Source organism: Aythya fuligula, chromosome 3 (assembly GCF_009819795.1).
Source record: "Aythya fuligula isolate bAytFul2 chromosome 3, bAytFul2.pri, whole genome shotgun sequence".
Lineage (NCBI taxonomy): Eukaryota > Metazoa > Chordata > Aves > Anseriformes > Anatidae > Aythya > Aythya fuligula.
The window spans coordinates 16,181,682-16,206,813 of record NC_045561.1 but is presented as its reverse complement, the minus strand read 5'-3'; the positions used below and the strand labels follow the sequence as shown (position 1 = coordinate 16,206,813).

The 25,132-nt window shown below is 39.6% G+C and overlaps 1 protein-coding gene and 4 non-coding genes across 5 annotated transcripts; all 5 read right to left on the bottom strand.

Moving 5' to 3' along the window:
- Positions 1 to 1,494: 1,494 nt before the first annotated feature.
- WDR43 (WD repeat domain 43) lies at positions 1,495 to 25,129 on the bottom strand. Its single transcript, XM_032183734.1, has 18 exons — positions 24,899 to 25,129; positions 20,462 to 20,596; positions 18,784 to 18,905; positions 13,270 to 13,390; positions 11,958 to 12,097; positions 11,354 to 11,456; positions 10,212 to 10,276; positions 9,659 to 9,830; positions 9,116 to 9,202; positions 8,094 to 8,225; positions 7,479 to 7,616; positions 6,582 to 6,668; positions 5,118 to 5,149; positions 4,302 to 4,365; positions 3,343 to 3,456; positions 2,827 to 2,896; positions 2,145 to 2,200; positions 1,495 to 2,049 (listed from the first exon to the last, which is right to left on the bottom strand). The coding sequence occupies exons 1-18, from the start codon at positions 25,127 to 25,129 to the stop codon at positions 1,930 to 1,932; spliced, it is 1,989 nt and encodes a 662-aa protein (XP_032039625.1). The 3' UTR covers positions 1,495 to 1,929.
- LOC116488378 lies at positions 8,644 to 8,723 on the bottom strand. Its single transcript, XR_004253166.1, has one exon. It is a non-coding gene; the product is annotated as a small nucleolar RNA SNORD53/SNORD92 (small nucleolar RNA).
- LOC116488380 lies at positions 11,765 to 11,848 on the bottom strand. The gene has a single exon (XR_004253168.1). It is a non-coding gene; the product is annotated as a small nucleolar RNA SNORD53/SNORD92 (small nucleolar RNA).
- LOC116488382 lies at positions 13,018 to 13,099 on the bottom strand. The gene has a single exon (XR_004253170.1). It is a non-coding gene; the product is annotated as a small nucleolar RNA SNORD53/SNORD92 (small nucleolar RNA).
- Positions 18,305 to 18,382, bottom strand: LOC116488379. Its single transcript, XR_004253167.1, has one exon. It is a non-coding gene; the product is annotated as a small nucleolar RNA SNORD53/SNORD92 (small nucleolar RNA).
- Positions 25,130 to 25,132: the final 3 nt, after the last annotated feature.

The following is a 25,132-nucleotide window of genomic DNA, read 5'->3' as shown; positions in this document are numbered from 1 at the left end:
GATGCTGCATCTTTGAAAGACAAAAATAGGAATGGCATAGTCAGCTGGCCAATATTTTGGCTTTGATGTGAAAACATTCCTCAAAATCCCTCTCCTTTTCCTGCTACCATGTTCTTCCACCACTCCACTCCTGGAACAGGTTTGTTGTGCTGAAACAATTGACAAGCAATGCCTTCCTTGACAGCGCATTCAAGTTTCCAGCACCATCACTGCCCACGTCCAAGTAGTAGTGCCAACAAGGTACTCAGCTCACTTTGAGCCAAACCCTGCCTTCTAAAAGGACGGCACACAACTATGTGTAGGACCTTGCACAAACCAAAACACGGGTACTGCTTGTGTTACTCCATGCCCTAAGAGCTCAGCACTTACAAGAGATGCAGACTTTCATTCACACTCCTCTTTTGCCTGATTTGAAGCCAGTCGGCAGGAACATCAGTACTGCTTGAAAAACTACACCAGATTACCTTAATATGGTGGCTTGTATGAGTACGGAGTATGCACAAGTGTTTGCATTTATTTTCACAGCTTCTCAGTACTGAAATGAAAGCACAGCTTTACAAATAGTTCAGACACTTTTTTACTGTCAACTAAAACATTCCAAAGACCAGAAACCTTGAACTGCTGCTGTTTTACCTCCACCTCTCCAAAGAGGGAACAGCTCTTCCCACTATCAATCCAGTTTCTCCAGACACCACAACGCCAATGTAACAGGGAGGTAAGAAATCAAGAATATTAGATGCTTTGCAGAACATTGTAACCTATTAGGTTGGCTTCCTTTTCCACAAGAGATCTGCCTTGTACAAATCAGGCATTTCACCCTTCACCACCACCCTTAGGTACCTAAGGGCTCTCTCAACAAACATCACAGGACAGATATTTGGTAAAGGAGATGTATATTTATTCACTTTACAAAGAGGGCGGTATTTAGTTGCAACAGCTCCATTTATAGACAAATATATTGTACATTATAGTGGTGAATGGCTCAGACCTTTACCAAGTTTTGCTCTTAAAAATGTTTGTACCTCTTCAGCTTCCATTAGCTGAGCAAATAGCTATCCTTGTTCTGCCTCTGAGATTAAAAATCCATAATAAATGTGTAGCTGTGTGCTATGTATTCACAAGCATTCACCTTCTCATTTCCCTGTGTTACTCCCTTCTCCCTACCCAACTGAACAGTCAGTCTATCCTCTCTGGGTTAGCATTAATCTTATATACAGCCTCAATTAAAATGAAATTAGGAACCAGTGATATAGTTCTAATGTTCTTTTAAAGCACAAGAAAAGTCATTGATTTCTACATACAAAAGTCTTGAGTTCAAATTTGTTAAAAAAAAAAAAAAAAGCTGTTTTTAAGCCACTTTGGCATTAAGATACTGCCAAGGCATGGCTGAACTGATGGAGGGTGGGGAGAAAGAAAAGAAATTCGTTAAAGAATTTAAATATTACAAAAATATCTTTTTTTTTTCCTTTTTCCTTTTTTTTTTTTTTTTTTTTTGAAAAAATGCATCAGGATGTCCACTTGCTATTGCTAACTGAAGCATGGAAAGAAGGTATAGATCAGTTGTCTTTGATCCTTGAACATTTGAAACAAATTCAATGTAAAGCTGAACCAAGTTTACCACACAAACAGCGGTGGCAGATTTATTTCACTTGAGATACAAATGCATGTCCACGTGACAGGCATAATCTGAACATGAGGTGGAAGAAATGTTTCTATAGTAAGCGCAGGGAAATAGGGCGAGAAAAGGCTGGCGTGGTTAAACATTCTGGATTCAGAAATGCACAGTGCCCCACATGTGCCTCTGCACATAGGCTGTGCACAAGTCTGCACTCCCTATATGCAAATATGGCATCTTTCATCAAGATGATCCAGAATTGTAAAGTTCTGGTGGCCCACTTGTTTAAACTGTTAAGTTTATTCTTTATGCTGTTATTCTTCTTCACTTTCATTTTCTGGTTCCAAATCAGAATCACCATTGATTTCCTTTTCAACAGTCATGTCTTGCTCATCTGATTGCTCCTCTTTTTCTTCATCTTCATCCCAGTTTTCCTGGGGGAAGGGAAAACAGGAATGTTTGAGCTTTTGACAGTACTACAATTTCTGTTACAATCAAATAGGAGACGGTCTGATCCAAGTCCACTTACATCTGAGTCTTTGTCTGCAATCATCTCATCATCTGAACCTTCCTCTTCTGAGGATTCTGCAAAAAAGAAAACAATCCCTCAGTCTGGAGAACAGACTTGAATGTGTCCAAACAAAACCCAGACCCATGTGCTCCTAAACTAAACTGTGTTCCTCCATTGAACCATGCTACTTAAATTCTGAAACTAATTCTACATGAAGAGTAGGTTGATCAACATAAATCAGAAACTAGTCATTCTGTTATGATTAAACAGTATGCAGTTTCAGTAGAAACTGCTGGCCCAAACTGGAAGTGTACATGCACACAACGACACTACCACCTTGTAGTTCTGATGACTTAAACGTAGAAGCTCGACTGCATTGATCTTAGCACATGGGCAGTTAGTGCTAGAAATCTGAGTTTGTTAGTTAAGTAGCATGCTGAACTTCCAATTAACTGTTTTTATAATTTGTAAAGCAGGTACAGGAAGGAAAGAAAGGAAACAAAAGTAGGGGAACGAAGGAACAACTAACTATACGATGCCTACATGATTAATCCCCACTTAACTGCCATGGGTTTCCCACAAAAACTTTCTACTTGCAAACCGTACACTAATAGATATGCGCAATAGATAGGAACATGATGAACAGCCACCAACCATCAGGAGCTCAGGAGTCGAGCTACGTGTAGCATGCAACACTTACCGTCCTCATATACCAGCTTTGCAGTCTGGTTAACTTCAGTTACATCCTGAACTGTTTCCGACGCTGCAACCTGAATAGAATTTGTAGATTAGCCTTAGATGAAATCATGTGTTCCCCAACCTTAAAAGTCAATAAAACTCAACAATGCAAATTAAGTCTACATCAAGGTTAACATTCATTCATAACTGTAGTTTAACAGCCAGGTAAATAGGAAGGACAAAATAAACCTTTAGAATCACCTGCTCTGAAGTGGCCTAGTATCTCTTGTTTATTGCTTTTTAAAATGTTATGGGTTAGTAGACATTTGGGCAAGAAAGACCACTTTCTGCAAGCACAGATTGACTAGACAGTCCATGAGTTGTAGTGCTTTGTGTATTGTCAGTGTAGCTGTACAGCAGTTGCAATAAATTCATTATGACAAGTTCCATTAGGTATAGTCTCAACGGAAAGCTAAGACTGCAAACAATGCTTCTTCTACACATCTGTGTATACCTGTATTATGAAATCAGAACTCACCTGGGTGACAAGAAGGAAAAGTCTTCCATGTAGACGGGAAAGCTTTTGCAGAGTTTTTACTCTGCTCTCCATTAACTGGTATAACATTCCCAGCTGAGGAATAAGGTCTGGCAACTTGGGAGAAGGAGAAAGAAAAACAAAGCTGTTAACTAATACTGCTACGTCTTACTTTAAAATTTTTAAACTACCTTTATACATTTGGGATAAATAATCCTTGCTCACACCACTCTGGATAGAAGGAAAAGCTAAGAATTTACAGATATCACTTGCAGACCAATCGACTAACATTTGACCATGTCTAGAACAAATCACCTGCTTTCAGAACATTGCAATTCTACTTACACTACTTTTCTTTTCCACAGTCACTCTCTAAGCAGGTTTATAAAAGCACTATTCAGAAAGCTGTGTAAATGAGAACTGAATATACACCAGTTTATGAACACAGCATTTGCAAAGCCTTTTTTTTTTTTTTTTTTTTGAACTGAACAAGAATGCTTTATCCATCACTTGCTAAGAGAAGGCTGGACCTTGATCCAGAAGCTACTACATTACCTGCTACCCTGCCAACTTTGGCATACCTTTACCCTATATATTCAGTCATGCTCAACACAGTTTCAAGATTAGCATCACGGTAGCAGGATAAATTTAGTTAAGTTTTAGTGACATACATGTATACTAGATCACATTTATGACAGTTGTATTGCTCCCAAATTCTCTTAGTTATGACATAACTTGTTTTGACTTTGGGATGACTATAATTATGTTATGAATGACAAAGACAATTTATAACAAATGTCCATCAACACAGCAAAGTGGTAGAAGTACAGTCCTCTGTACACTGGTTTGGGCACTACCATATATGGGGAGAAAGAGACAGATTCCTGAAGGAAGATGACACGTGTTTAAACGTTTAAATCTAGTTTTAGTTATGTGCACTAACCTTAATGCAAGATACTTACTGTGGAAAGGTAGGATGCATGTAGAGTAAAAACAGACTTCAGCCATCGAACCATTTGTGAGGCACTAGAAATGATATTAAATGATATTAAAAAGATATTGACTGACAATATCCATTTCATTTTCTATACGCTAAGCTGTTCTACAGAAAGTCCTCTACTTACATTACATAAAAAGAAAAAGAAAAATAATATAAAAAGATGGAAATATAATCAGTTAGACTATGAGAGGCCTATATATAAGACACTTACTAGGAAAAGAACAGACATCTAAGTGAAGGAATAAAACTTATGCTCAGAGATCTGTGTTTCTAATGTCTTTAATTGGAGGTTTCAATGGATAAAAGATCAAAATAATATTTTTTTTTATCCAGTTAAGGACATCTAGTCACAGAAGAGCTATCCCTATAGCAGTATAATGGGGGTGGGGAGAAAGGAGGAGAAACTTTCTTAAACAATACCAGGAGCTGTCTAAAGAAAAGGAAACCAGACAAGGAAACCACACAAGGAACACATCTGACAGTGATTTGAGGTCACATATTTAGAAGGTGTGAGCTATCAATATTCTGGGACTTCAGATCCTGTCTTAGAAAAGGTATCCTTTTCATTTTCACACTTATGTCAGCCTGACAAAGCACTGTCTTAAAAGAAGGTCATCTTTGTACCCACAGTCAGGTGAGAATTTTTACCTCAAGATGCTATTACTACAACAACTGTTAATTAGTTACTTTGGAAATTATCACAGGGAAAGAGGGGACCATAATGCACACAATAAAAATGTATTCTGATAAATTAAACTATGGGTGGTTTGTCTCTTACCTGTATGGGTTGCCTTGCAATCTCTTTGTAAGCTATCAAGACAAAAATAATAACAATTAACAAGCAACAAATGCATAATGAGCTTAAATCCCAACATTATATCTACATGACAGCCCCAATATCGGGGTAGAAAGATCTCCAGCCATTTGAAGTTTACTAGAACTAACCACTGCCAAGCTCCAGAATATTATATTGCTGGCTTTACCATCCTATATGCAGGCTCGTAACTTGCAGAAGTTGAGTTCCATTACTACAACAAAACTGGGACTCTCAACATACAAGACGTCCAGAGGAACTTGAAGCTGTTAGAAGCTAAGACGGAAATCCCTTTGTGATTTGTTTGTATGTCTCTGTGTATCTGCTCAGTAAAGCAGCTGCTGCTAAGTTGGCAGGTTGGAGAAACAAGTGAAGACTTGCAAGGTAAAGGCTATTTCATAGAACAAATTGCAAGTTCTGGACAAGAGTTACATGAAGCTCTCTCCATCCACTGAGATAATCTACTGAAATACTTATGATTCTCTGACACAGGTGCAAGAGAAGAAATGCTGCACCTCATTAACATAAGTTTAGTAGGTATAAAAACATATGTGCTTAAAGCAAATCTAAACATTCAAAACCAGGCAGCCTGCATAATTCAGTTAAGATTAGTAACACAAGTAAAAATTAAATTTTACTTGTAGCCAGCACATTAAAATACAAGAGAAGTCTAACCATTAACTTGTTACAGAATGTCATTCATGTAACAAGAGCAACTAACTGATGTTCAGTTTAAACAAAGTAATACATAGATAAGGCCAATTATTGAAGTATTTCTGCCCAAGCACAAATTTCATGAACTATCACTGAATATGCAGTCCAGAAGCCAAATTTCCTCTCAAATGACTGCTAAGTGATGTCACAAATCACAAATATAGCAACTAGTCTTTTGAACTACCTTCAAGAGAAGAATGAAATTGCCCCAAAAGTGCTATCTGAACTGATTGTTTTAAGTACATATTCTCTTCTTATTTTTCTCATATATCTACTGTATTTATGGATTTATGCTCATATAACTCACTCAGGCTGGTATTGCTATTTTCACATTTCAAATTATCATCTACTTTAATAGAGTAAAATAAGTAATGCTTTTTTTTTTTTTTTTTTTTTTTTGCCATGGGCTAAATGCTTTAGAGCTGTAGCTTACCTCTTCCTTCATTTCCCACCTAAATGTTTATGATAATACTAAATGATCTAATGTTTTTCCTAGCTTTGACAGTGGCACTTTGTCCTTTGGTTAAGCTTCAGCCAGACAAAATAAAAGCAAATCACAGGAACTAAGAATTAAATAATTATGGTATTATAAAACTTTAAAATCAATGTTATTTCATTTACTGAAATTAAGAAACATATCCTGGATTTTCCCCAGATAAAAGACAAGTCAAAAGCAGTTTGTACAATAAGAACATGAAATGCAATCTCTCCTACCTCATGCAGCAGTGGAATGACAGCATGTATAGGCATTCTGGCTACTGTGTTCTTTATTAAAGTTTCCTTTCTTGTGTTAAGCACTTTCTGTTAAAAATGTGGAAAAATAAGATCAGGTAGTCATTCAGCTTTAACACGTGGGATCACAATCAAAAACTCCTGGGTTTATATCTCTTTTTCTACCCCTCTGCATGCTCACATGGAAGTAATAAGCAAAACAAAATTTACTGTGAAGAGTCCCATTTTTCAAGTCAACTACAATTAATAAAACATTTGATTAATTTGCCTAAAACAATACTTTTGCCACTAGTCCACCCAACCCATGTTAGAAACAAAGCACCAGACTTATTAAAGAGAATTTTTCTAGCTATTTTTCTATTTGTTTCACTTCTGTAAATAATTGCCTTTCACCATTGTCTGTGACAAGTAATTTCTACTCAGTGTTAAACTATCAAGAGATTTCATTTTCCTGCCCCGTAGCTATCATTTTCCCCTAGTTCAAGTGGAACAGCAAGATTTTTAAGTGAAACTGTTGTCATCAGTGTATTTTTCAAACAGTATCTATTCAGAAACTGTATCTGAGCACAAATCATTCTCCATCTCAAGCTGAAGGGCTTGCATTGGTAACATCAGTTGTAAAACATCTGAACTCTGACACAAATTTATCATACACAGAAGTGCTTCAAAGTTCATAGACTGACTCAGAAAGCAAAGTAGATTTAAAAAAAATATCACCACCGTAATTTGTAATACCAGTGCCTTGAGCAGCACATCAGCAGAAAGCAGCTAGGAGAAATAATAGGATCCTAACTGTTCAGCCTTCACAGCTTTCACGGGAGCTCCCCAAAAGTCTCAGCAAACAGATAAAACAGCATACAGTGATCTTTTAACACTTACATTTAAGATGTCTGAATCATTGCTTTCCAAGCCCTGAACCAACAGTACTGCAAAGCTATCTGTTTGCGGAAGGCCACCTGGAGTTTTCACTTTGCTCACGTCGATATCCAAAGCCCCTAGGCGCTCTTCAATGCTGTCCTGCAGATAGTAAATAAGGGCAGAGTGTTTCAGTGCAGTTTCTCAGACATATCACCTGAAAGCAAAGTAGCTAGACCACACCATTCCCTCCTATCCTGCTAAAAAAATAACAGATTTAGCATATTCTTTTAAACGTACTAAGAGAGAATAGCCAGAGAAAAGAAGCAAGAATACATCTTAGCACAGAGTGACAGACACAAGTGTGCGATAAAGTTCTGCAGTAACATGGCAAAACTATGGGAAATGCATTCAGGGCTTGGATGAGAGTTTTTTTTTCTTTTTGTTTTGCGTTTGATTTGTTGTTTTGTTTTGGTTTTGGTTTGTTTTTTACCAAAGAAAAGACTTTCATACAAAGTTATATGATTCACTTTGCCTCCGTTCCAAACACAAAGCAAGTTCAAGTTTACCTAAAGAAGATGCAATGATGATTTAAGACTTTCTAACTCATCTTCATGTTTTAAAGAGGATGCAACTTACCTCTGGCTCTCCTGGTTTCCTCTTGCTTTTATTTTTCTCCTTTCCTGAGGATGGAGTTTTAACAGCTGCACTATGTCCTGGGATGCCAGGCACTAGAACTTTGGTGTCTGAGTTCACAACTGGTGTCTTTACCTAGTGGAAAGAAATACCCACATATGCATGAATTGCTAATATCTTTACATTTCCTCAAGTTTAAAACACTGATTTTATTTCCAGACTCTTACATGTGTGTTAAAACCAGCCTGCCACAACCAATTAGAAAAATGCTACATGCCCCTGCCTGAACAATTCCTTCCCCACAGCTCTGCTGTGTGGGCCTTTATTTGAAGTACCTGCCCAGCCTTCTGTACTTGTGGGAGCCCTGCTGGGTGGCCACTGAAGTGATACAATCTACTACAGTGAGCACTTCAACTTCCACATGATGCGCATAGAAGACAGACTTACAAATAAAATTTTGACTTTGTGGTTCAAGAACTTTACTGTAGAACAGTAGTGGCATTAAAATATTACCCTCTTCGCTCAACACACATCATCTTTCTCTCCACAGGGCATGCTCAGACAGCCAAGAGAAATGAGTCTTCATTGCAATTCAGCAAAAAGCGAAACCAAGATTGGAGATCATCACTGCATGCCAGGGAGCTCCCAGACCTCTCACAGCATTTCAGCTCTGTAATCCTCCACCTCCAGGGACCAAGGAATTAGCACAAAGGCCCACCAGGCTGATGGAGCACCAGAACTGGCAGCTAAACTGAGGGTTAGAAAACTGGGGCTTTCAATTCACTACATCGATGCCATGAGCTATGATTTGAACTACTGGAGGGTAACTGTGCGAGCGCATACCAGTACACAGAGCAGCCATGAAGCACATTCCCCCCCCTCAACAAAGGCTATGGACCTCTGTAACTACACACCACAGATCTGAGTAGGCCCGTACAGTAATCCAAACTGATTTTAGAAGTAAATTCTAGCATTTCTGAAGTAAAATATGAGAAGCAACAGAACTGTATTTCACACAAGCTCACCTTTGTTACAGCAACTTCTGTTTTAAGTGCCAACACTTTCTGGACATCCCTTATCAAACATATGTGGGATTCAGAGGTGTTCAAAGACTAGAAGACCAGGAATAAAAACAGTTAAATATCAGTGAACTGCCCCTGCAATTATTAAACTACTGAAAGGTGAGAACAAACTCCAGAGGCATAAAAGAAGAATGAGCCTCCCCCCCGAAAAGCAGTTGCTTTACACATCTGCCTTTTATTATCAGATCTCCACGAACAAGTTCATGCAGAGAACAATTGCAAAAAGCATCAATGGCCTAATGTAGTAACAGTTGAGATGGCAGGAAACAGCAATAATGCCAAGTTTTACTTTAACTGGAAGAATCAAAGAATACAAATCCCCTTTCAAAACAACTCAGGGGCAACAATCATAACTCCCAGAAAAGGTGGAAGTAATAAGTTCCATCTCAAGATGTAATTCAAAAAAAGTGCATAAAAATCATCCAGATGAGAGCTGTTAGGAACCATATTACAAAACCCCAAACCTCTTCAGTAAGTTTTACATACCACTTTCTCTATGATGGGCTGTAAGGTGTTTCCATACACAAGCAGCAGAGACTGTTTGTCTGTGCAAAATGCAGCTGCTAGGATAGGGACTGGTTTTGGCGTGGAGTCCCCATCATTTCCAGGTGTTGCTATCTGGATAGTACAGTTTGACGTTAAGGGTTTTTTGCAGTAACTGCAGGAAAAAAAGGAATGAAAAAAAAAAAAAAAAACATGTTTAGCTTAAAAGACTTCTACACCTTGCGCATGTAAGCACTCTTCATTATCAAGTCCTCAAATTCAATCCTCAAAACTACATCTTTTACAGATGCTTCAGATGAGGTACAGACAGGCAAAACCTCAGCGAAACCAACATAACATATTACAGTATAACCCCCCAACAAATAAATTCTCCTGCATTTCCCCAAAAAACATGTCAAGTAAGCCAAGACAAGGAATCCATTGGAAACTGGTCTGTGAAGAGATGCAAGAGTTTAAAGGCAGCAGCACAACAAGATGAGCTTTGCTTTCCAGTTTGCCTTTTCTAAAAACACTCTCAGAAAGAATAACAACTTACCCATTTAAAATGTGTTCAAATAAATGCAACTGCCCATCTCTGCACACAACTGCTAACTTCACAGGCTGAAAGAAATCACAACAGAAGATTTTAATTAGACCAAATGACAAACATCCCACAACTATGAGACATCAAGAGACATTTGCATGGTTATGATTTGACTTTTTGCAGTAGCTACATACATTAGAGATATAACTAAATCCATAAGAAAGTTAAGAGACACTAACATCTCAGGAATAATTAGTACAACTATTAGGAGGCAAAAAGATAATTTGTAACTGTACTTTACTGTGTCACTACTGATATATCCAAATCTGACAGCTCAGACACTAACAGACATATATAACCATAAACAACAATGTTCCAAAAAATACAGTACCCAACTAGTCTAGAGGCACTGGTCTACAAGGCCACTGACACTGTCTCTGTTTCTTTCCCGTGAGAATATTTACAAAGTAAATATTTTTTGAGCAATTAAATTACAGGTGTGCATTACAGAATATTCTCATCTCCATTGCATACAATAAGAACGCACCAATGGAAACATCAGAAAGTGTAGCATGAAACACTGGTTTTGGAAAGAAATCTAAAGGCAGCAGGAGAAAAATGTTTTAAATCATTACAGAAACTATTTCTGAATGTTTCATATGCAGACATTTTTTCAAAATACAACTGCTATGAAACACCTGTACTTGCTGAAATTGAGACTTGGAGAATGCACATTGCTCCTTCAACTTGTAAAGGTTAGTTAATTCAAAATGCAGTTAGACTACTGAAGCCATTTGTGATCAGAATAAAACAGGACCACACAAATTGCATTTTTAGAAAAAAATCAATTTTTTTTTTACTGACAAAATCTAACACGCATTTTGATTACTAACTTGTCCTAAATAGAAAATTTCGGAAATACAAATGGCATTTGCACTTAGTAGCTTTGAAAATGAATGTTTCGAACTATCGGCTATATAAATACAACTGCAATAAATATCCTCATACTTGTGAATCAGCAGTCAAACCCTTTCCTGTCATAAAAGAAACAAAATACTGTAATTCAAATTCAAAGTAATTCTTTCTTTGCACCCTAGAAAGGAAGCTAATGTGAAAATTGTTAAACATATTTGGTTATAAACTACTGCTCCTACCTCTTCTTTGACTTCTGAAACAGTCAGGTCAATAAAAGTTGGTTCATCTGTTACTGTGAAAGACATCACAGCATTCTTTTCTTTCCTATCTGATCTGATCTGCCTGGAGACACAAACAGCACAGACAGATTATTTACAAGAGCAGAAACAGCAGCCTCTGCATCTGAAAAGCAGCACAGTGTTACAGAACCTGTAAATCACTCATGACACTTATCTACCTCACCCATGCCGTAACTGCAGCTTTCAGCTTTCAAAAGTGTTCCAAATTTCAAATACAAATTAACTCCCATGTGAAGTCCAGCAAGAAGAAAACTTAGCTTAAACTTCACAGCAAGTACAAAGAACAAGGCAGCCCATCACACACTGTGTTCCTAGCATACGTTGGGAATTCAAGTGGCAACTACTGGAAGCATGCTCAGACACAGCCAAGGAAATTCAAGTCTTCACTCAACAATCAGTGAATTGAAACCACCATGTAAGAGATCATCACTGCATTTTTCCAGAGTGCCCCTTCTGCTTAATCACAAAGTTCAGAACATACTTGTCAAGTCTATCCTCAATACTGATCACAATCAAAGTTACAAATTACAAAAAGCTTACATACCATACGCTCAGTAACCGGTCATGTATAGCTCCAGACAAGAAATAAAGCCCTGTAATTCCATCAAAGGACTTATTTTCATTCATAGGCTTCACTGTAGTAAACATTAATGATGACACTGATGTGGCATGGCCTGTGAAATGCTAAGAGGAGAGGAAAAAAAAAAAAAAAAAAAGGAGTTCTTCAATCATTGCCATAAGCAGTCATATGACAGAAAATAAATATTAGTTAAGGAAAGCTAAGAAAGATCCATGCATTACTAAGTCAACAAGGATATTCCAGTGTTTTTTCTGTTTGTTTAACTAGTGATCAATTTTGCTGCATTCCTGTATTTCTACATTTCATGGAAATGTTTTCAGACACTACATATTCATCACAATTTAAAAAGTTTAATGGGGAATAAAAGGCAAACTTGCTGAAACTAATCCTGTGAAAAGAAATCACATATGCCTGTACTGCTGTTACTGTCAGAAAGTACTTCATTTCACATTTTACAATGAAACTAGATTCACAGTTTCATTCTCAACGATAAGATGAATGTACAGGTCTGCTAACACACCAAGACTGTTCAAACAGAAAAAAAAAAAAAACTATTCGATTTTTATGTTCACAAATAGTGTTTTTGGTCATCACAGGATGATGTGTCATCACAGACACACGTACAGTAGTTGCCAGACGCCAGCAAGTCCACAGTAATGGCACATGTGCACACTTAGCAGGCTCCAAGTACCAGGAAATTCAGAAACAAGCTGCTTCCTCTCTGCTGTCATGCAATAAAACATGACTGCATTTATGGAACAGCCAAAATGTGGTACCTTGCTTATGTCTGAGCCCTGCACCCAGGGAACAATAATGATTTTGCTCCTCTGCCTTTCAATTGTTTTTAAAGCAAAGTTGATACCATCAGATATGTACAGTTTAGCAAAGAAACCTGAAGGAGCTCTTGCAAAAACCCATGCCAGCAGCAAACTAATAGTGTGCTGAAGTGAGTTCCCTGATAGAAGGGCATCAGAAAGGGACCCAGTCAAAAAGAAAGACACCTAAGGGAAAGGGTTTTGGTGGCATTCTCAGACAGCCAGGAAATTCAACATCCTCACTGAACTCTCAGCAAGCTGAAACTACAGTTCATGGTATCATCACAGCAACAGCTTCCAGCAGCCCCAAAGATGCCAGCTACCTCCTCATACCCAATAAAAAGTTTTCAGATGTCTTATTAGGAAACAAATACATAATGTCAGCAACCAAGTACGATTTTTATTATTTTATTTGTTATTATTATTTAATTTTTACAATCTAGTTGAGCAAAGTTACTTACTCTGTAGACTTCTTTGGTCTCCAGGTCCCACAGTTTTATAGTTCTACCAGCTGAAAGCAGCATTTTCCCATCTGGACTGATGCACAAAGAGCTGACACTGCTATTGTCGCCTTTCCACTTACTAAAATTTGGATGTAGAGTTTTTGTCCAAAGGGAGAAAGATGGAGAAATAGAAAAGACAACATTCATTAGCACAATCTGAAAATGCATGCCAACGATGCTGAAAAATTTAAGGCAGTATGTACTTTTAAAAAAAAATAGTCAAAAATGAGGTTATTCTGCTTCTGCTCCTCTTTCAAATTAGTTCACACAAAAATACAGCAATTCAAAAATAAAGAGATATTTTGAACCACCGTGCTTTGCTTTGTTTGTTTGCTTTTTAAATATTTGCTTAGTCTGTTCTGAATGTCCCCCTCAAAATTATCTACCATTAAGGATCAGGTAAGAGGAGACGTACCATTTCAAGACTTCTCTCAGCACCATAATCCAAAAAGCTTACACCAACCTATTCAGAATGGACTTCTGAGTTTTAAGGCCCACACAGTTCCTGGCACTCCTCTCAAGTCTGTCAATGACACTGACAATAATAACCTTGGCCTTAAAGAGGTCCATGGTTGAAAGCACTATTTAAGAAAAAGAAAGATGCAGTCATGAAAAGCTTGCATCTGCTTAGAAAGAGTGTGAGTACTGTTATCTTCCTCACAGGCCAAAATTACAAGGAAATCATTAACGCAAACCCTTTATAGATAGTAAGTACCTCAAAACTCATCACGGCCTGATTGTGAACAGCCCCACTGAAATACTTCCAAATAACTTTCACATGCCTAATCACCACCTCTCCTGTCTTCCAAAACAGAGCTCATTTGCAGCATCGCCTTTGATTAGATTTCACAAAAACTGCAATTTTTACTGCCTACAAACTTCACAAACAACGTTATACTTTACACAGAGTATAAAAAAACATCTTCCAAATGAGAAGGTCAGGACTAAGAATTTCAGACCAAGCTCCATTTAATGAAGTGAACCCAAGAAGATATTTTCACATGTTCTAAAAAGACTCATCTAAACTAGACTACAGAATTTAAGTCACAGCAAAAAAATGTTAGTTTTTACTTAGGATACTCTTTATATAATTTTACAGGGAAGAGTTGTTAAATAGGACACCATGAAACACGAAGTTGCATAAGGAGACAAACTGAACACCTCTGAATGTTCAGAGTTTAAGACTTGAAAAAGCTACAAAGAGAAACAAAATATCATCCAGAATTTTCTGTATTACCTCTCTCCATCACCTTGTCTTGCCTCTTCTTCTACAGAAACTCACTCTTCCCCAACTTGCTCTTCTACCAGAAGCTTGCTCTTCTACCAGAGGTTTTCATGTGTGCTGGACAGACCTCCTGAAGAGGTTCTACAGACTACTTCTACAATAATTAAAAAAGCCAAACCTAAAGCCACGTGATTTCAATTCCCCATCTGGAAAATAACTAGAAGACTGCAAACCAAAAGAAGTTGAACATCACTTCTCTACCCCAGGAGCTTCTACCCTGAATTCTGCAGGACACATACAGATTCACTTCCAGGCACTCACAACTGTTAGAAAACGCAGGCAATCTGACATACACTGGTCATAAGCAGTTATTTTGGTTACCTTGTTCCTTCTAGTCTCCTCAATTTGGCTAAAATTTTAGAGAACTCTTTTTTTTCCTTCTCTTTCCAATTTCACTTACTTTAGATATGACTTGTTATACAAGTAGAGATTTTTTTTTTTCTGGTAAAAAGCATAATATTATACTGCCAGTGTGCCTTTCATTTACATACTCCAGTAACTATTTTGTTGTTGTTGTTGCCATCTTCAAAATAAAAGAACGTAATGCCTCTAACTACCTTTTATATGCTCAACCCCTACCATCAAATCTAGGAGTATTTTTCAGCATTTTCCTAAGCAATTATTACAATACAACCCAAACTGCCACAGAGTAACATCATTACTGTTGAACTCTTAGCAGTTTGTCAGTGGCATTCTCCTCAATTCAACAGAGAAGACTCACACAGGAGTAGGCACATCCTGCACATCAAGACCTCGTTAAGAGGCTGGCATCACAGGCAAGTCCTTGGCTTGTGTGACCACAGTACTCTCTTTCAGCCACAGACTGCTGAGGGGAAATGGTATCCATCTTGTAAAGTGAGAGAAGAGCAAATAATCACCAGGCTTGCTAACCTAACAAAGAAGGAATTAACCTATGTTGTGAGACAGGCACCACAGTCCCAAAAGAAGTGGAGGTATGGGAAAGAGGCAGAGGGAAGTACGCAGGTGTAGTGTGATAGGAAAAACTCCCACATTTCCCGGTACAGCAGCATGACTGGACCCATCTTGATGGCCGTGCATGAACACATGCAATATGAGAAACAATCAGGATGAGTTATATATCCATGGGCAGCTTCAGAGCTTTGATCTTATTGGGACCACAGAGAAACAGTGAGAAAGCTTGCAAGACAGGAATGCTGCAATTAATGGACTTTTAGAGATGCTATTCAGTGAAGACATGCCAGGAAGGTGAGGAGGGTTCCTCTGCACAAAAGGGTGGCTTGAACACATGGAGCTTTGCTTTGAAACAGGCAAAGAGCCAGTGGAGAACTTACAGGTACATATGAGAAGAGGCCAACAATGGTGATGTGGTGAGCATCTGCTACAGATTGTCCGATTAAAAAAAAGTAGATAGATCTTCAGAATCCCAGGCCCTGGTTCTTCTAAGGGACTTTAACCACTCCAGCAACTGCTGGAAGGGCTGCACAGAAAGGCAGAAGCAATTCCAGAGATCACTGACAAGCGATGAGGACATTGTCTTGGCACAAGTGATTTACAACTAGACTATGAAAGGTGCTTTACTGGATCAACTACAAAAAAAAAAACCACACCACCCCACAGGTCAGGGATGCAATGGTTGATGACAACCTTAGCTATAGCATCCACAAGACAAAGGAATTCAAGACCCTAAGAAAAAATGAGCAAGATAAACAGCAGAATAGCAGAGTTACAACTGTGGACTTCAGAAAAGTCCAGACTGCAATTCATTAAGAGAATGATTTGCAGTATCCCAATGGAAATTGCCCTGAAGGGCCTCAGGAAAGCAGGTTACTCTTTCCTTGAAACACAAAAAGGTCCATTCTAATGTGCAGAAAATCACTGGGTGTTGCAGAGGGGTGTCTTGGCCAAACAGATAACTCCAGAGTCACCTCAGAAATGCAAAAAAGGATTATAGAGAAGGTTGAAGTGGGGATAGGCTGCATATAAAAATATTGCCCAGACATGCAGGGACAGAATTAGGAAAGCCAAAGATCAGTTGGTGTTCAGACTGGAAAAGAATATGAAGGCCAACAAAAAGGACATCTGCTGGCATATCAGCAGCAATATGATCATGACTGAGAAGCGTGCAGGCCTGGTGCTGAATTGTGTAGGGACCCATCAACACACAGAAAAGGCCAAACCACTCAGGAGCAAAGTCTACTCTCAAGCCTCCTATGCTCCCAAACCTAGTGCCAGAGCCAGAGGAAGCAAAGCATTACCCACAGTAAAAACACACCAAATTAGGAATCACAAGAGCAAAGGTTCACACATGCTGCTCCGTAAAACAGAGTATGGGATAAGTATAAGCATACTCCATAAGCAGCATGGGACGCACCCAGAAATGCTGAGGTCAGTGGTATTACAAGGCTACCCTGCCATCTTTGAGAGGCCACATAGCTCAGAAGAAACATCTGATGACTTGGAAAGAAAAAGGACAAATGTATCTGCAAAAGGGAGAATACAGGAAACAACAGGAAAGACTGTACAGCACATCCACCTACTAACCATTTCCAGGTAACAAAAAGGTCAAAAAAGGGACTGGAAACTGCCAGAATAGATTTTAAAAGGGAAATCATCCCTAACCAACCTAACTGCCTTCTTAACGAGACAACTAGCTTAGTGGGCAGGCACTGTATACAAGTTAAATTGACTTTAGCAATGCTTTTGACAATGCTTTACATCAAGCGACATAACTCCAGTCTGGCTGCAGTGATACCAACTGGATAGTCTTGAAGGTGGTCTAAGAACTGCATGGATCACTGGGCTCAAACACCTGGAATCGCTGCTATGAAGTCCAGCTGGTGGCCAGTTACTGGTGTAATTCCCTAGGGACGTCTCAACGCCATTTAACAATCTTAGTATTCACCCAGGTCTTCATTAGTAACCTCGGAACATGACAGTATGCACCCATAACAAGTTCCCCAGATTACAGAGATCAGCAGATACACTGGAAGGTAGGGCTCCTATTCAGGGGCATCTCAACAACCTGAAGAAGTAGGAAGTCAAATCTCAAAGATCAAAGGAAAATGTAAAGTTCTCTGCGTGGGATGGAAACACAAGTTAGTAGTGAGCATTTGTAGTGATGAGGTCAACTGCACGCTGACCTGCATTAGCTAAAGCATGCCCAGCAGGTCAAGAAATGTGATTCTTCTCCTCTGTGCAATAGTTTTCAAATTACACCTGAGCACTACCACCAGTTTAGAACAGTACAAGTTATTGACATAATGCAGTAAATCCAGTGAAGGACTACCAGGAAGGTTTCGAGGCTGAAGCACACGGCTTAACAGGAATAGGTGAGGGAATTGGGCTCATTCAGACCTAGTAAGAGAATGCTAAGGGGAAATCTTACTGCCATCTTTTGCTGTCTTATGTCAGGGTCTAAACTTAATACAACATAGGGACACATTCTTTTCCTAAGAAAATCGAGGAGGTTACTGGTGATCAGCTGTCTGCAATGCCCACACCATCTCTAATGAAACTGGTAAACTGCTGCAAGAGTAATTTACAAGAAAGTAACAATAGCAGAAGAGAAAGGTTAAGATGTCATCACATACTAGGCTTCTATTGGTAAGATAACCAGGATCAGTAACAGAAATCTTAGTTTCTTCTTTTAAGTTTAAAAAATGTTTGACTTTATTAGAAAAGGAAAAAAAAAATGCCTACCTCAACAGGAGTTTAATGAGTAGCAGCCTGCTCAGACAGCCAAGTGGAATTGTCCCCACTGCACGTCAGTAGTGAGCGAAACCAATTGGGTTATCATCACAGCAAGGCCCTTCGGGCAAAGTAAGGTGCACATGACATATCTAACTAGGATGAGGTGTTCCAATATCTTCTAGAATCTGAATTTTTCAGTGTCAGAAAGCTTGTGTCTCACTCAAGGACAGCATGGAGGGACCTAAGCCCCTCTTAGCAGTAACGAATTCATCTAGCCTTTCCAGTACAAGGAGGATCCAACAAAAGGAGGAAACCTGACCTGTGAGAATTACACTTTTACCCTTAACAAAACTGCATTAAAGCCCTCAGAAAATCAATAGCCAACAGACAGTTTTGTCCAGCTGGCATGAATCCTACATAGAGTGCAACATTTCAGCAGGACATCACTAAAACCTGTGAAGGAGGAAATACATATCAAGTGCCAAGAAAGCCAACCAAGAAGAGGCATCACTCACCACTTTACTTTGCAGGTCTGTGTGTTCCATTCCACAATGTGTTTGTCCTCTGAACAGCTATACAAACAGTAGTTGTCCTGGTGCCACCTCACACAGTTTATTCTATTGTCATGACCACCATCCTACAAAAGAGGGTCACTTATGAATAAATGAAGAAGTCTTGCTACCGAGTCTTCCCTACCATCAACAATGAAATCACTGGCAACTCAGAGGGGTACGCAGCATGCAACTTTTTTTTTATGCTTTTAAAGACGAATACACATTATACAATTATAAATTACAAATACTTCATATTTTGGTTTGTATTTGGACTAATTCTTGTCCTAGGACTTCAGAGTTAACAAAAAAAATGTCTTGTCCGCTACCAACAGCCAAAGCTGTCTAAACAATATGAAATTTTCTCAAAAGAATGGCTAGCACGTATGTCTTGCTGATAGTTATCTAAGTGCTTGATTAAGTACATCTAGAGATGGATACCCTTCTCTTCATGCTCAGCATTTGAGAGTGTGCAATCATCAAATCAGAAGACCCTACAACAGGTATGTATCATCTACCTTTCTTAATGAAGGACTGAAATATCTGCTGGTCAAATCAACAAATCTTTTAATCATTTATCATATTTTCTGCAGTTTATAAAATTTCATGATTTGAATCAGCAACAGCCAGCTCAGACTGCTTCCAAGGAAATCACTGTAAATTGGCCTTGAGCAAGACAAAAGCCATCAAAGCAAGACATTCTGTTTAATAAGGACAGCTAAAAGTGACGGCTCTATTTCTAGCAGGAATAATCTTTTAATTCAACCTTTATGTATAAAAAAGTACTCACTAAGTATCATCTGCTATGCCGATAATATAGAAGAGCAGACTGTTTCCAAACTGACCCACACTGTGAATTTTAACCTAAAACTCCTTTACTTTGTTCATAGTTTTCAGGCCTAAGAAAATTTTCCATAAAACAGTGTTGACACTGTTGACCTAGTGTCACTTGGATGCATCACGATTTTAAGATGTCTTGGCTTTCTCCTAATTCCTGTACATTTATCACTACGAGTTTAGAAGCAAAAGAATGCCCCCGAGTATATCAAAGTATTGCAATGAGTTGCTCATACAGATACACATTGCTTGTTATGTAACCCAAGCCTAAAAACAAGTTACTTGGGAGTAGTAGAAAAGCTAATAATGAGAAGTGAAAACTTTGAAAATCAGAATCTCATCTGAGAAAGATCAGGCTCTGAGAGGGTTCCAAAGCTTTCACAAGGGGGTAAGTTTCTATCTGTACAGATTCCATCAATGCAACACTTTCACAAGAGTCAATGAATGCTTCAAATCTGCCCTCTTTTCCCACAGCCCTGTGCAGAGGCAAGGGATACGACACTTCCCATGAATCTAACTGTTCAGTTAGACATTTCATCAGGTCTATCATACCGAAGGTAAAACAGTAAATCCACACACAATATTAGGATACCGCATAAACTTTCAAACTAAGAGTTCTTGATGTGTACATACTGCTAACAATAGAAAAAGTATCATTCAAACATTTCAAAGAATTTGAATTACTGCACCTCTATTCATATATGTAGCTATTAAGGAAAAAAAAAAATCTGAATAATTAGGTCAGTTTAGGATAAATTGACACCGCCACTGTTTGGTAGCACGTGATGAAGAGTGTATAACTTACTAGCTTGCTCTGTAACTCTCCTTTAACTGTGCTGTACAACAAAATGCTACCAACTGCTGTGCCAATAGCCAGGATATCCAACTGCTTGTCCGCTTCTGCAGCTTCAGACTTCCGTTTTTTCCTCTGGGGCCCATCCTGGAGAATTGGAGAAAAAAAAAAGAGAAAAGAAAAAGTGAAACAAATTGGTCTGACCAGCTATTCTTAACAGTTAAAGCAAAGGGTAAAAAGCTTCTGCAAGTTTGAGACCCAGTCAGCTAGCACAAATCCACAGAGGCATAAAATGAAGACACTGAAGCACACAGAACCTTGAGGTTCATTTTGTACCTCCATGTACAACCATAGCGAAGTTGATATGAGTCACTTGGAAACATTCACTGGAGGCCATTTTGCTAACCTAGCCACCACATATGAAGGAAAAAATAAATAAATCAAGTTTTTCACAGAGCTCACTTCCCAGAAGCAGAAGTAAAGATTACTACAGTCACATAATTTCATCCCCTGGGTGGAAACGTGTTTTTATCAAGCTTGATCAGCTTACCATTTTGAAAAACCTATTCAGAAAAGTTTTGCAAACACTAAGTATAGATAACGCCTCTTCAAAAGAAAAGTGTTACCCCACTTTGCAGAGGGAAGCAACCAGGACTTAAAGCTAAGTCACTTGTCCAAGCCCTCCTCTGATCAGGCAATTCTCAAGCCTTTGCCCTTTTGCTTTATAAGTGATACCAATCACTTTTGGAAGGAGTTTCCGTTCACCTTGCTCTACCAAACGCACACTAAATTGAAGTAAGAAAAAGGGAGAAGAAAGAGCTACATTTATTCTTACAGAGTTAATCCCACTTAACTAATCACCAGGGGAAAAAAAAAAAATGGAAAACAGTGTTTGAGCACTTTAGAAGAAAAAAAAAAAAACATCCCTAATGCCAGTGGTTAGTTTTTAAATTGGACTTTTGTATGTCTCCTTACATTTGTTACATCATAGCAAAGCATTCTCTCAGATTAAAAATAATACCAAAAAATACACACAAGGTAAGGCTTTCTCTACAAAACAGATCCATGCACTAACCAACAGCCAGACAAAGGCACAGGAGACTCAGATAAAACGTGGGCTCTGTGCAAATGCCATGTAGTGCAGCTAATCTGTCATACAATAGACATCACACAGCAGACGTGAGTAATTTCTACTCAGCCCCAGAGATATGATTACAATCAGGCTTCAGGAGTTTTCATTACAATTAAAATTTTAAATTTTAACAGTGCAGGGTAAATAGTTCGGTTGTTTGAATTACTGGGACTTTTCTTCCCCTTCATATTTCACATACACAATGTTTTCCCCAAAGAAAAGTGTTTCGTTTGGAGCTAGTAAATACAGAAATGCTATATTGCTGGTTTAAAACAAAAGCAGACTCTAGAGAAAAGAGAGGACATCGGCTTTTTTGCAGGCAATTGTTTAGGCTTCATCCTTCCTGGGAAAGGAAAGTGTTTGGAAAATATAATGAAAACATACGAGCTAGGAAATCATCACAGTTACAACGCACAACCAAGTAATCAACCACATTTTAAGACAATATGAGAAAAGGCTCACACACTAGTTAAATTTTTGGCAGTGATGCCAACTAAGCCATCTCCAAACACGTGTCAGAAATGCAAAGATTGGGACCACACAGCCAGTGGAGATCCAAGTACAGTTTGTCTTTTCAGGCACTTTTCAAAATCTCTTTATGTACTTTTATTAATCACCACTACCAGCCAGGACTGCAAATCAAAACCACAATTAAAAACAGATTTTATTCTCTTCCCTTCCATAAAGCTTTTAATCAGAATTCATTCACCTTCTATTTCAGTTTGTGACTGATGTCAACGGTGCTTCCAGTGTCTAGGAGAAAGCTAGGGGCAACAAAGGTTTCTCCAGTTTTATGTTTTAACATCTATTGCTTTACTGAACACGCTCTATCAGCACCGCTAGAGGGTCATTTTGTCATAACTTTTTGCTTGAAAGAACTATCAATGGAAAATTCAGACACCTATTAACATTTGAAGTGACAAAAAAGCATAGCTTTCATGGAGCAGACAGTGGAGATGAACTCTTGTCTAAATTATCTGGTCCCTTCTAATTTTTCCAGGTTTATGGACACTCAAACTTATTTAGAAATACTGAAAAAACATAGTTTTAATAGCAGAGATGGTTAGAAAAAGTTATTTGCAAAGGGTAATTTTTTTCATAATGCTCTTTTTTATGTAGGGCAGCTGTTGAGAATGAGGGTTTTTTTGTTTGTTTTTTTTTTTTTTTTTTTTACTTTGAATTAACAGAAAATTCATCCCCATTGCTAACACATGAAGTAAAACACTTAGAACGCTGAAGTGGGGGGACTCTTTTAAGGAGACTTAAGAGTTGAAGGTGAAAAGAATAGTTGTGACTTATAAGGAAGAAAGTGGAAGAAGCTATTTTGAAAGTTGGTGGTCGGCATCCTCTTGCAGAACATACCGCTGCATGGTAGGGGAGATGGTGAGCAGGGCAAGCAGGAAGCACTGACACTGCAGAAGCACGTGTGCAGGGAACATGCCAATAAGCCACCACTGCATCAGCAATTCCAGGGCCTGGAGTTCAAAACTTCATTTCCAGTATTCCCCTTGAAACACACAGCCTTTGTTAACGTGGCAGCAGTCCAGAACATGGTTTAGGTGTGACTTGTTGAAACAACTTTTACAGATATTTATTGGCACAGTTTTACTTCAGAAGACTAGATACTAGTACTACACATGGAGATGTCAACTGCCAGCAAAACGAGGAAAAAAGACTAACCAATACAAGAGAAAATACATTAATTTCAATGGATTTGGAAGAGCCATCACAACTGCAGTTCTGCAGCTTTGTCTAAGGACAGCCCAATGAATTATAAAAGTTTATGGCAAGATTATTCCAAGAAGCAGTATGTTTTGAAACTGCAAAAGTACCAACTTCCAGGCAGCGGACAGCATTCAAACTGCTAGAGTAAGAGAAAGCACCAGGAGGAGACCAAAGTTTGTCTGATAAAATTCTTTTTCCATACAATGCTAAAAACAGTTACGTTGTAGCATCTGTAGCTTTTAGGGGTGGCTGTCTAGAAAGACATTTTTTAACATGTTTTTAACAGCTACTCAAGGCTTTAAAACTTTAAAAAAAAGAAACATTTTTAAAAGTCTCCTGTGGTTGACCTAGGACACCAAAAACAGTGCAGCATGTTAGGTTTTGAAGCTGCACTGCACGAAGCAGAGGTTAGCACCGCTTTCATGTGCCAGTTTCAGTTTATGTAAGAGCTTAGTTCCTACTCAGCCTTCTAATCAATGTGTGCATTTTTTTCTTCTAAAGTGTATTAAAAATGAGTAATTTAAAGGCCAATTTAAGACTAATGTTTTCTTCAAAGGCCATTTTTTTAAAGTTGCTAAACTGAGCTGCTCAACTGACAAAAATGGGAAAACACAAGTCTTCTTTTGGATGGGCAATCTAGAGTGTGTTATACACTTCAAAATACCTGTTAAAGTATTTTTCATAAACAAAAATGTTAATATACCAAGACACGTTAAAAAAAAGTACTTGTTACGACGAAGGGGGTGCATCACATACAACTGTCCAAGGTATAAGATTCGCTCAGGAAATGGTATGGTCTATGTAAAAGAAAAGGAAATGGCATGGTCTAGCTAAAGGGATAAAGATTACTTCAACATAAATGGGATGAAAGCAGTGTCTCTGACGGTATATAATAGAGGTATTTTCACGTTGAGTGTCCAGTTGAGCTGAAGTAACCGAAATTCAAGGTGGGAGGTGTCCAAGCCCTCCGATGCGTGCTCAGAGGTGTCTTGCTGCATACAGAGTACCTGCTTGCAGGGTTCCTGAGGTGAGGGAAGCGTGTCGCCGGCAGCGCAGCCGCCTGCACAGCCGTGTTGCTGAGCCGGGGAAGCAGAGGCAGGGCCTGCGCCGCTCCCTGCCCGCACGTGGACGCGGGCAGCCTCCCGGTAACGCGGCGAGGCGCGACATACCTGGCTCCTCGCAGAAAGCCTCCTTCCACGCGGGGGGGGGGTACAAAAGACAAACAATGGTGGCGGTCAGCGCTTTTTTTAGAATTGAAGAAAGGAGGAGAAAGCCCTCACGGCGCCAGATGAACACCTGAAAACCCCCTTCCAGCGAACAACCCCGCGGAGGGGATGGGAGCGAGCGAGAGAGAGAGAGAGGGGGGACCCCCCACACACACACACACAGAAGAGACGCGGGGATGGGGCCGGGCCCAGCCTCGCCCCCTGCCCGCCCGCGGGGCTCCCCCCGGCCACGCCGCGGCCCCGCCACATGGCGCCGGGAGGGCGGGGTGAGGCGGCACGGCCGCGCTCCGCCGCCCCCCCCACACCTCCCCCATCCCCTTCACCTTCCCTCACCGCCATCCCCGCGCCCCCCACCCCGCTCCGTACCTTATCGGGGGGCGGGCGCCCCCCCGGCGGGGCCCAGGCCAGGCAGGTGCAGGCGGCGCTGAGGTGGGCGGAGGGCACGTACTCGTGCCGCAGGCGGCTGCCCGCCGCCTCCCAGACGCGCAGGCGGCCGTCCGAGCCGCTGACGGCCAGCAGCCGCCGGTCGCAGGGCGAGAAGGCCAAGGGGGGCCGCGCCGCCGCCTCCCCGCCGCACGCTGCCGCCGCCGCCGCCATGGC

What these genes read in the sequence shown, in the direction of transcription:
- WDR43 (XM_032183734.1), bottom strand. Translation starts at nt 25,129, where the DNA reads ATGGCGGCGGCGGCGGCAGCGTGCGGCGGGGAGGCGGCGGCGCGGCCC. An exon ending in GGAAACCAGGAGAGCCAGAG is followed by an intron (nt 7,617 to 8,093) that starts GTAAGTTGCATC and finishes TACTATCTGCAG; the next exon opens with GACAGCATTGAAGAGCGCCT. An exon ending in TCATTCCACTGCTGCATGAG is followed by an intron (nt 5,150 to 6,581) that starts GTAGGAGAGATT and finishes TTGTCTTGATAG; the next exon opens with CTTACAAAGAGATTGCAAGG.